The sequence below is a fragment of the Lytechinus pictus genome, chromosome 10 (assembly GCF_037042905.1).
Source record: "Lytechinus pictus isolate F3 Inbred chromosome 10, Lp3.0, whole genome shotgun sequence".
Taxonomy (NCBI): domain Eukaryota; kingdom Metazoa; phylum Echinodermata; class Echinoidea; order Temnopleuroida; family Toxopneustidae; genus Lytechinus; species Lytechinus pictus.
Window position 1 is genome coordinate 11,287,136 of NC_087254.1, and position 12,039 is coordinate 11,299,174.

The window sequence follows — 12,039 nt, forward strand, 5'->3', positions numbered from 1 at the left end:
GTCTTTGTTGTCTCTGCTCACCTTTAATATTTATTTCATTTATTATAATTATTTTTTTCATATCTTTATAATTATTTTTTTATATCTTTATTTCATTATCTTTTTTGTATTGCTGCTTTTTTTGGCCCATATAGATTTAAGTGTTATACGTTATACTTTTTTTTCTTTTTGAGTGGTCCACCCTTTACAAGCTTTGCTTTTTAGTGGGCCACTCCATTTTTCCAACATATCTTGCATATTATTATCAAATTGGAAATATTATCTTCTGTATCAAGTGTATATTTTTTATATTTGGTTTATTTGAATATTTATGTCATTTATATTGTCTGATGTTATGTTTTATATATTGTTATTATTGCATTGTAAAATTTGTTGGAAAAATGAATAAATAAATGAATGAAAATGAATGAATGAATGAATATCCCAGTCCTTAAGAAATAAGTGGAGAACTCGCACTGAAGGCCTGCCTTGAACTCTGCCAATAGTATAATTAGTATACATCATAGTCTCTTAACATTCTAAGGTGTATACCTATTAGTAGGTCAAAGTTCTCTGCTGAATGCCTTATAAAGAGAAATGAACTTATCATCATCTTAAGGAGGAAGTGGCACTTTGCACTCTCAATAATGGAAGATCTGATTGACCTGGAGATCAGGTATTTTGATGCCACATACCATTTTGGGTCAAAGATAACCCTAAAGTTGCTGCATAAGGTCCAACTTGAACATTTATGACTCAGATCTGACCCTTTCTGTGTCAAATCAAACCTTATTTAGATAATTTTTTCAACCCGGAACGGAGTGTGACACCAACTGACCTGGTTTCTTGTGTTTGAATGAGGTCATTCAAATATGGCAAAAGACACAAAAGTGGCAAATGCTTTAACAACCATACGCCTTTCCACTCCAGTGATATCAAACTGTGTGTTAAGATAAATTTTTGACATTATGAAATACGAAGGCATAGTAGTCTAGTTGATCTGGTGGGTGTTTCATAAAGCTGTTTGTGAGTTAAGAGCAACTATAAGAATGACTGGTGATCCTTTCTTGTGGTAAATGGTAAACTGAATTGGCGACGGTCAATCTAGCGCGTAAGAAAGGTTCACCAGTCGTTCTTTGAGTCATTCTTAACTTACAAACAGCTTTATGAAACAGCCCCAGGCTCTTGTCTTTCAATCACAGGGTTGTGGGTTTGAATCCCAACCATTGCACATTTTCCGAAAGAAATTTATACAAATTGGGCTGGGGTTATGAAAATAGTGTGCCTCGGAATAGATTAATTCTAGAAAGATCATTATTATGAAATACTTGAATATCTCACCCGTTTGGCAGTCTTGTCCTACAAAACAGCTTGGGCAGTTACAGGTATATTGCTGACAGTTTCCCGGAACAGGTTGACATGCACCACCAGCTTCACAAGGATTAGGGTCACATGGATTCATTTCTTTACGAAGGAAACCAATCACATCCAGATTAATCATAATAATCATAACAACAACAATAAAATAAAAAATATTTATCCAAAGGTAGCTACTAAAATTATAAAACCTTTTTAGCAGCGGGCCCTGTATAACACAGGGGTGTGAGTGGTCACAAATAAAAAGATCTGAAAAAAGCTGAAACTTGTAAAAAAAGTCTGAAATAGAAAGAGCTCCCATACATTTTGTACAGAGGAAAGCCAAAAGTAAGCTGAAATTAAGCTGAAAATCGAAACGAAAACAATCTGAAATCAGATAAAAATCTGAACTCTCACACCCCTGATAACATAACATATTGCTGTTACCCTTCTCCAACCTCAATGCTGCCTAGCTAGAGGGCAGAAGGTCCCATTTTTGTAAGTCTTTGGTATCAATTAAATTCTGTCTGTATTTGGAATCGGTTCTAACGAGAGAAATGAGGTTTGAAAAGATGGTTTAACAAAAGAATCAATGTGACACAAATCTATGTGTTTCCATAGATGTCTGAAGTGTGGGTTTTCCAACATAGAGGTACTAGAAAACTCAGAAAACATGTAGACTTAGAAACATGTTTATGTAATGTATAAAAGAGTTAAATCTTCTCTTATCAATAATTGTAATACAGACTTAGAACATGATTACATATGTGCTAGTAGGATTTCCATTTCAATGATAAACTACTCCTTCAGAAACTGACAACTTCTTACTCTTCATGTGAGTGCATTTTAAATTGTGGTTGGCCAAAGAATGATAGCATATTCAATCTCATTCTTTTTCATATCAAATAGAACGTTAGTAGAGAGAAGTTTACTAGGAAATTAAAATTACAAGATGCAACTTGTCGATGATTAACATAGAACCTAACTGAACATCAGGGGTACGTGTCATCCAAGAACCTGTTGAATGTTTTATGAAACAAGTCCTGTTTTTTCTGACAGCTTTTATACCAACAGTTATTCTTAACCAATTTAAAATTAAGGAAGACAAAAATGTTGCTGGAACACTCTCCTGAAGTGTTAAACCATATTTCTTAATACAAAAGTGAGTGTCTAATATGTTTGAAATCATACACATACCTGTCTCGCAAGTATTCCCAGTAAAACAGCTGGTGCATTGACAAGTGAAGTCATTGCATGAGGTAGCCGATATGAAGCAAACACCCCCATTCAAACACGGCTGCCCCTCACACGGATTTACTCCTGATAATCAAAAGAATGTGAAGAAATTGAGAAGTATATAGAAATAAAGGCAACTGGGTTTGTTATTTGTTTTTGTATCATTTATGTATATTCTCTCATATAACATTGAACATATCTACGGATAGCCCCAGTTGAACATAGTTGCCAATGATTCCTGATGTTCAAAATAATGCTTCGAAGAAAGTGGTTTAGCATACCAAAAATAGCAACTTCGTGTAATTTTTTATTTATGAAACACTGACGTTTATTATACTTGTAAATAGCAAGTGAACATAATCTAATGCAAATAGATCTTAAAATCAATACCATACTTTAATCAAAGAAAATTCAATCTTTGATAATGATTAAGAAATACCTCAACATCGTGGGAACCCCTGAACTAATATTAATTGAAACACAATCTTATAAGGGTTAATAACTAATCCAATACTTACTTGTGCCACAGTTATCTCCTTGAAAACAGTTTGCACACTGGCACTGACGGGTAGAACAATCCAATGCATTACAGGTAGCCCCATTCAGACAAGGAAGCGATTGACATGGGTCCAATACTACATAACAATCATCAAATTAAATTGTATATTATATTGATGAACAACTAAATCAAAGATAACTTAAAATAAGCTTGTTTGCACCATGGGTCTTTCTTCTTGAGAAAGGTATCGATCAATGTTGGAATATTCAGGCCTATGTTGTACATGCAAAGGTAAAATTAGCGCATCAACATTTATGACTGAATTTAATATGAATTCAATATAATGGATTCAAACTACCAAAAGAATAATATGTAATAATGATGAATATATTGTATTAACATGGCAATAAATCTTATATAATCATTTATTCATGGTGAGAGAAGTAAACTTACATGTTTGACAGAATTGTCCGGTATAACATCCATTGCAGTTGCACGTATACTGATCACATGTTCCACTAGTAGGAATGCACTCGGCTCCATTCAGACACAGATTATTTTCACATGGCTCTATCACTGTGTAAAATATACAAAAACACACAAATGTAAGGTGTTAGTAGAAACATGGAGAAATACTGTCTTACAAAGTATTATTCTCTCAGATACATGTATATATAACAAATTCTCAAAGCTATTAGTGGTGTAGATTTTATGGAAAACCTTTTATAACCACACATTCTACATTGATTCATTTTGGAACTGATGCTAAGCTTGTTTGAATCCAAACTTTAAAGCAAATTTTATTTTAAAACAACAAATGTCACTTCAACTTATATCAACTCATTATGATAAGAAGCTTGCCATTTATGGAAGATAGACAGTCTGATTGTGGAGAATTGGTTGGCATGAGGCAGATGAAAGAGTTTGGGCCTTATTTGTATTATTCTTTTTTCAGAACCCAAAGTAAGAGGTAAGATATAGATATGTCGTTTAATCTGACGCAGATGGCTCTTCAATGTTTTTGTGTCAACATCAACACAAATATTATGTTTCAATTGCACTTTTAATTTGGCTTAAAATAGTCATAAACATAAAGATACCTAGCCGTTAATATCAATTTTGGAAAATTAGTAGACCAGGGGATAGAGTCATGGAAGTCAAATGGAAGATGACTTAATTCTTCCAATCAAATATTAGTGGTATTAAAGAGTAACACAAGAAGACCCTCTCCCATTGTGTACTTGACAGATTTTTTTTAAGTTGAAGGGGGGACATCTTCCCATTTCTATAGTGTTCTTCCTCCTTTCTTCCCTATCTTTGTTCAATACTTAAAAGACCATAAGGGAGATGGCCACCCCTGCCCCCCCCCCCCCGTACTACCGTGGTTTCACAGTAAACCAAGTATTCTTTTGTGGGCAAGTGTTGGTCCTGAAAAGTACCACCCACACTCTTTTCCCACCCAAACTTGACGTTTTGACAAGTGTGTTTTATATATAGTAATGCGAGTTTAACTTGCCTTGTTCACAGAACTGTCCTCTAAAGCACCCTTGGCACTGGCAGGAGTAGTCCACACAGGATCCAGGTACAGCTTCACAGACAGCTCCATTCTGGCACTGGTTTGTCTCACAGGCATCAATGACTGTTCAATAAAAAGTGATTAATCACGTTGAATTTAAGAGTGCAGCATATAATGGGGATATCTTAAAACTTGTTATGGTAAAGAATTCAAAATATCAGTTTGAATAAGCTAATGAAATAATTAAATTTGGTCAGCTGCATGTAAACTTGTCATAAGAATTGTGCATCTGTTATCATAACAATTTCTTGGTGGGAAAATAGGCCCCTGATCTAGGGCTAATAGCTCCCTATTCGGCATCTGGCATGTCCAATGTAACTCAGAGAAAGCACTGATATAACCCTAAATACTTCTTGCATTAGATGCCCAAGGAACCTTCCCATTCAACCCCCCCAAAAAAATATGCTACTGTATTATAAGACAGTTAAAGAATTTAGCTGACAGAAAACCCTGCTTGCTACGTTGAAGGTCAAGATGCAAAACATCCTCTTCTCATTATTCTAATCAATGTAAATCAAAACTTTAATACAAATTGTAAAATATAGAAATTGAAGAATATTTCCGAGCAATTTTTCAGCATAAAATATCAGATATTGAGTATGCTTACATTGTTCACAGTTTTGTCCTCTGTAGCAATCTGCACATGCACACTGGTGTTGGGTACATGATCCAGGCATAACTGAACAAGAACCGCCGTTAAAACATGGTCTACTTGCACATGGCATTAGCACTACAGGCAGGTAAAAGAACATGAAAATTGAGAGAAAAATCCTTCTGCTTCAGATTCAGATCAATTCTTTCATCTATAAGGGAAAATTTATGCTGTTAGTATAGATTTCACATATGTATGTTGTATATATATGTATAATATATGGCGATTGTCCATGCACCCCCTATAACAGATACAGCCGAGAACATCAATAAGGACCTCTGCAAGAAATTCAAAGAGTTCAGACTACAGATAACAGCCAATGCAAACAAAACCATAGTCAACTTTCTTGATGTAACAATTGACCTCTCCAAGAAAGAGTTCAGGCCTTACTCAAAACCAGATTCCCACCTATATGTGCATGCAGAATCAAATCAACCACCAGACGTCACCGGGAGAATACCACAGTTCATCAAAACCTGCCTGTCCAACATTTCCAGCAGCGTATACATCTTCAACAGTGTAAAACCAGACGAGAAAGCACTACAACATGGTGGACACAAACCCAAACTGACATACACACTGAAAAACTCTACCAGCAGCAGTAAAAGAGACCCAAAATCAAAGAAAACAAAACATGACATGGTTAAACCCACCATACAGCAAGCATGTCAGAACAAACATCGACAGATAGTTCCTAGCCCTTGTTGAACAGCACTTCCCAAAAGAGCACCTGCTCCACAAGGTCTGCAACAGGAACACTCTGAAAGTCAGCTATAGCTGCATGGACAACATTACCACAACAATAAAGGCCCACAACAACAGGATAACAAACACTCATCAAGACCAAACCAAGGACTCCTGCAACTGCAGAAAGAAAGAGGATCGCCCGATCCCTGGCAAATACAAAGCCGAGGCAGCAACATCTAGCGACAAGACGGTGAACATCGAGATCACATCAACTTTATTCAAAGCAAGGTATGCAACCCATAAATCAAGCATCACCAATAGGGGAAAAAGACACCAAATTGAGCTCAGCAATTACATATGGAGACTGAAGGATGAAGGCACACCCTACTCACTCAAATGAAGGATCGTAAGACATGCGCAGCCCTACTCACTAAAAACAAAGAGGTGCAATCTGTGTCTGTGTGAGAAGTACCACATCATTACAGCCAAGAAAACAAGAAATGCTTAACTCAAGAACATAACTCATCTCAACCTGTAAAAAAAAAAAAATTATTTTCCTCTCAGCACAGTGGTTAACCATAGACCCCCCCTCATTTATGCCCTCAACCCACTCCGCCCCCACACTTCCCCCTACCCAGTTTAAAGCCAATAGCTATTATCTGTTAACTGTTGTCATTTCATCCTCCTTTTTTGTGTCTTTTCTTTGTTTGCTTGACTGCAATAGAGTTATTGTTCTCTTTAATTGATTAAGTTGCTGATGAGCTTTCGGGTGTAACAGTCTGTACAACAAAACATCTAAGCAACTTGCTCTATCCTATTCTGTAGTGTCATTTAATAATAATAATGATAATAATAGCTACTTACACAGCACATAGGTTGACTTTTCGGTGTATATCTAATATGGCACTTCAGAAAAGTAAATTCCACAAAAATAATTGAAATTGAATAGACACGGAAAGATACTAGAAAGTTAATTCTCTTTAACAAATTACACTATAAAATGTATATGAGTATCATGAAAATATTTAAATAATATGCTTTTTAACCCTAAACAGGCCGGGGGGGGGGGGTTGAATCAACCCCCCCTCAACATTTTTTGACCGCGCCACTCGCAGAGTTTATAATTTTAAGTCTCACGCATCTTTTGAGACCAAATTTACGACGCCCGTGTACGCAGTTCCGAAATTACGCAACATATTGTAAGTGCATGTCAGACCAAAAATTGTTCCAAAACGTGATTTTGTGTACAAAGTCAATGCAAATTGAGTTTTCTCATCTTATTCATAAAGATATGATTATTTTTACTTTAAACAGCTAAAATCAATTGATTTTAGCATAATTACGCTTCAAAAAGGTTGTGCAATAAATCTGGTGGAAAAAACAAAGAAAAACAAAAGGTTGAAAAACATAGAAATACATAAGAAATTCATAAAACAATAAAATACATAAGAAATTGATTTCCGAACCGAAGTTTTATTCAATTGCGATTGTTAATAATGCTACAAAGAATATTTTTACAAAAAATTAGCATTCTAGGAGCTTTATTTAGTGAATTAGAGCAAAAAGTATGATTTATGCATAAATTAGCATAATTAATTCATATAAAATAAAATCTCATTATTTTGGAAAATTTTACCATACAGCCTTGTAGATTACATCGCACACTACCAGCGTGCAAATTTTTGCGGCGCTCGCGCGATCGGCGGCCGAGATCTCAGGGGGGGGGGTGAATCAACCCCCCCCCCCCCCCCCCCCGGCCACAGAACAGCCAAAAAAGCCCGGCCTAGTTCGGGTTAAAACAAGATCTTACACGTCTCACACAGCCTTCCTGTATAGCAACCAGGGCAGTCACATGTGTAATCTATGCATGAGCCACTGACAGGTTGACATATTCCACCATTCTGACATGGATTCGGAGAACACTGGTCCAATCCTAAAGATGAAAAACAGGATTCATTACATTGTGATAGGTAGCGATTGTTTATAGTTTTCTAGGAAACTTCATCATACAGAATGAATGTCTATGGAAAATGGCATTAGTGTCTTAAAATATTGTCAGAGGCAATTAAAGAACTATTGAATTGACAAATTTATACCAGGTATCATATCACAAAACATAACACATAAATGGAAACATTAACCTTATTCCACTAATGTACTAGGAGACTAATAAAATATCATGTGCCATCATGAACAATAATCTATCTGTGAAGCTACTCCTTTACTGCACCCATCACAGAACAGTATAATTTATTGTCCCAGTCATGTGGCACCTGTGTTTTCTCACTTACTTGAATTAATTTTGCATCCATTAGCTCTATCATCAACACATTTTGCAATGGCCCTTTCTAATGAAGACCAATACGATATAAATTGTACAAGTGATATGAGGACTTACTGTTCTGGCAACGATCCCCAACATAGCACTGTGGGCATCGGCAGATGATATCTAAGCATCGGCTTCCTACAGCGTCACAAGTACCTCCATTCAGACAAGGATTGGGTGAACATTGATCTAATCCTAGGAGGGTTAAGTACAAAACAAAGTTATATATAATAATACATGGTGGCTCAGGGGTACAGTGTCTGTCTCATGAAGGAGAGTCGTTGGTTCAATCCAAGGCCGAGCCATACCAAAGACCTTAAAAATGGGACCTTCTGCCTTCTGATCAGGTGCTTGAAGTATAACATTGGAAAAGGGTAATAACATTATATGCATGGCCTGCTGTGAGAACAGGGGAGTGTTTGATCAAAATTTTCATTTATTTATTTATACATTCGTTCATCTACTTTTTTCATTTCATCATTGATTCATTTATTTATTTATTATTTTTTTTATTTAATAATTATTATTTCCCACTTAATCATAATTTTAAAATTATATATTTGAAGGGATGTATCCTAATGATTCATATGACGGAACTGAGAGAAAATTATTCATAATGAAAAATCACACAATCACTCTCCCCACTGTGGGTGTAAAACATTGTCTATTAATATCATATCTCAGGATTCACATAAATTCTATGGCCATATTCTGAAGTTCAGTTTAACGTAAACCATGGTCTTACTGAGTGCTAAAATTATGGGTAGCTAAACGTTCAAACTTTGTTATATATTTCTTACATTTACTGTGTTCTTTCCCCTTGCTCCTTGCTCTAATGGTGAAAAAAACATTTCATTCATTATCCCAAGACAGATGAATAAATTGAGCATGAAATGTGCTGACAAATTGAACCTATATTGTGAGTGAGAGATTAGTGTCGCAATTGGCTCTCCATAGCTAAACCACAACTTCAGACCAGAGTTTGAATTTATTCCAAGTTTGAAATATGGGTAAACATGTCTTTGAACCATATCCTGGTAATGCACTTACTTGTCTGACACTGATCTCCTACAAAACACAGCTGACATTGGCATGTATAATCAGTGCACGACCCTGGTGTGCGGATACAGAATCCATTATTCTGGCAAGGATTTGGGCTGCACTGATCATCAACTGGGGTGGAATAAACAAAGAGAAGTTTGAATTGCCCAGCTTGTCTATAAGGAATGATATTGTGCTGAAGAAAGACATGCTCGAAAACTTTTTTGTCATGCACTAATCAGGAGTACACACTGCTATTGATGAGTGTAAGACAAAAAAAATTGTCTTTATTCAGCACCATTTTCAAATTTTGTAGCACTAAACTACTTTCATGTTTGTATTTATTACAAATTGCTTAAGTGAAGGAAAATAGGGAGAGAACTATAATGAATGTGAAAAAAAACTACCTAGAGAGGTCTCTAGCTACAATACCGCCTTACTCAAGCGTTTCTACTTGTCCCTTTTCAAGCGTAAATATCTTGAATCTTGTAAATACATTTTCCATGATCTGACCAAAGCTGCATCTTGAGACCAAACTAAAATCTCAATACAAAGAGAGTTGAAAAAAACAACTGCCTAATATTAGCAGTATTGCCAATTCAAATATTGATATAGAAAAGGGTACAGAAAGTTAACTTTTATACCATAATGGTTCTCTAATTTTCACAAATGTTGTTGCAATATTGCTTAGCTTATCCCTGTTTTTCACCACATATCATGGGAGATTGACTTACATATTTCGCAGTTCTGTCCTTGGTAGCAATTGGTACAGCTGCATTGGTATTGATCACATTGATTGTTCAGTACCGAACATGTTCCTCCAAACTGACAAGGAAAACTACTGCATGGATTAAAAACTGAGAAGAGAGAAACAAATAATGTTGTTGCATCAGAGAATATCAACTAAAATGTATCTTGTCTTTGATCACTTCATACAAATATTGTGTGAAACTTAACTACATCTTAAGCTCCTGTACAGTTATCAAGATTGATTAATTATCAATATCTCAAGCACAATGATATGCAATTTCAAGTAACATTTGTTATGATAAGAAATTACTGGTTATAAACACAATGTACATGAAATTCATGTTGGAAATTATTAAAAAATGTGTGGATATTTTCACTCTTCAATGCTGTATTTTAATATTTTGAAGTCTTCAGTACATAAGAATCTGATTATCTATATTCGATCAATACATTGGTTCTTGACTTACATATTTCACAGAATGACCCCGTGTAGCAGGCTGGACACTGGCATGCATAGTTGAAACACGAGTTGGGATTAGCCATGCAAGTACCTCCATTCTGACACTGATGATTGGCACAGGCATTTTGCTCTGAAAGATAAAAAGATATAAAAAAGCAAACTCTCTTTTGATGGGGATTGTATAGAAAGGTTTTGATGTGTACGTAGTTCTTTTCATTCAGGGACCACAGAACAGTTTTGTAATTTGAACCAAATGTAGGGGAGCAGCTGACCATGCAAAAAAAGGCACAATACCATATGACTGTCATTTCTTATGTTTTTTATACTTAAAAAAATAAGAGGAGCTGAAGTTCACTTGCCACTCCCCCCCCCCACATGGCATCAAGTTATTAACATTCCCGACCTTTCGTTGGAGAACGCGAACGCTATTTACGACGGTAGTTGATTTTGGAAGAGACTTTTGGGCCCGTCGTAACTTGTAAAAGACTGTCCTGCAATTTAAATTATGTGACAAGAAGATTTTGTTTAGCTTTCGCATCTGCAACGGAAACATCAATCTGCGGTGCATGTGCAAAATACTATGGTAACAGCAACATATCCGATGAAGGATGACTTTTCAGAGCCACATTTGGTTCCTCCTTTAGCTCAGGAAGCCGCCCGTGGGGGCCACTTCCATTGACGAGTGCATACCAGGCGCGACCATGCTAAAGAGGTTTTCCTTTTCAAGAGCCGGCTTGTTTACGTATGTAAAGTAATTGGGTGCTTTTCGAAGCCTTAAGTGGTATCAATTCGTCAGTGGAAGTGGTCCCCGGAGTTAGCCGGGGAAGCAACATCCAATCAGCGCGCCTGTACCTAAAAAGCGCCTTATAAGTAGCCGAGCTGGTATCTGGAGTTTAATATCATCTAAATCAACGACAGTCCTAAAGTCAACTCAGTACAGGTTACGGCTTTATGTTAAATGTGAAAGATTTAGATTCGAAGGAGGTCATGGATGTAAGCTTGAATTCGGTGAGTTTCTTAGAAACTCCTAGAAGTATCTAGAAGAAAATGTTACATAACCCCAAAAAATACAAAACATGTATAAATTTCAATTTTAGCTTCCAAAATATAAAATTGCCCTAATGGGCAGCTCTGCAGAGCTTGCTCCATCAGTTTGAACTAATGTTTAATGGGTCTTGTACCCCTATCTGAGAAAAATTTGTGCGAGGTCATGAGGACCCCCAGCCCTTTGGACGACCTTTATCAATCAAGCATGCGTCTTTATCGCCAGCTACATACACGGTATGTCTTCGAAACTTGATGTTTGATAAGCTCAAATCTTATACCCCCAAACTTGGGGGTAAGTATTCGTGCTGGAGTTGGAATCACACACCAATATATATTTGCAATTTTGCTTATTCGATCTGAAATAACATGTACGGCTTTTGTATGTATTTCCATTGGTATTTTAAGTCTGTATATGTGCATACGTATTTGT

General features: G+C 36.2%; 1 protein-coding gene across 1 annotated transcript in view; it reads right to left on the reverse strand.

The window, feature by feature from the left end:
- Positions 1-11,265, reverse strand: part of LOC129270156 (neurogenic locus notch homolog protein 1-like) — a 74,596-nt gene extending 63,331 nt beyond the window's left edge. The window contains exons 1-12 of the mRNA XM_064106002.1: positions 11,253-11,265; positions 10,570-10,692; positions 10,087-10,209; positions 9,362-9,484; positions 8,384-8,506; positions 7,796-7,918; positions 5,254-5,376; positions 4,587-4,709; positions 3,524-3,646; positions 3,090-3,206; positions 2,533-2,655; positions 1,321-1,443 (exon numbers count right to left, since the gene is read on the reverse strand). Of these exons, the coding sequence (XP_063962072.1) occupies positions 1,321-1,443; positions 2,533-2,655; positions 3,090-3,206; positions 3,524-3,646; positions 4,587-4,709; positions 5,254-5,376; positions 7,796-7,918; positions 8,384-8,506; positions 9,362-9,484; positions 10,087-10,209; positions 10,570-10,692; positions 11,253-11,265 (1,360 nt within the window). The remainder of the gene's footprint in view (positions 1-1,320; positions 1,444-2,532; positions 2,656-3,089; positions 3,207-3,523; positions 3,647-4,586; positions 4,710-5,253; positions 5,377-7,795; positions 7,919-8,383; positions 8,507-9,361; positions 9,485-10,086; positions 10,210-10,569; positions 10,693-11,252) is intronic.
- Between the last annotated feature and the right edge of the window lie 774 nt (positions 11,266-12,039).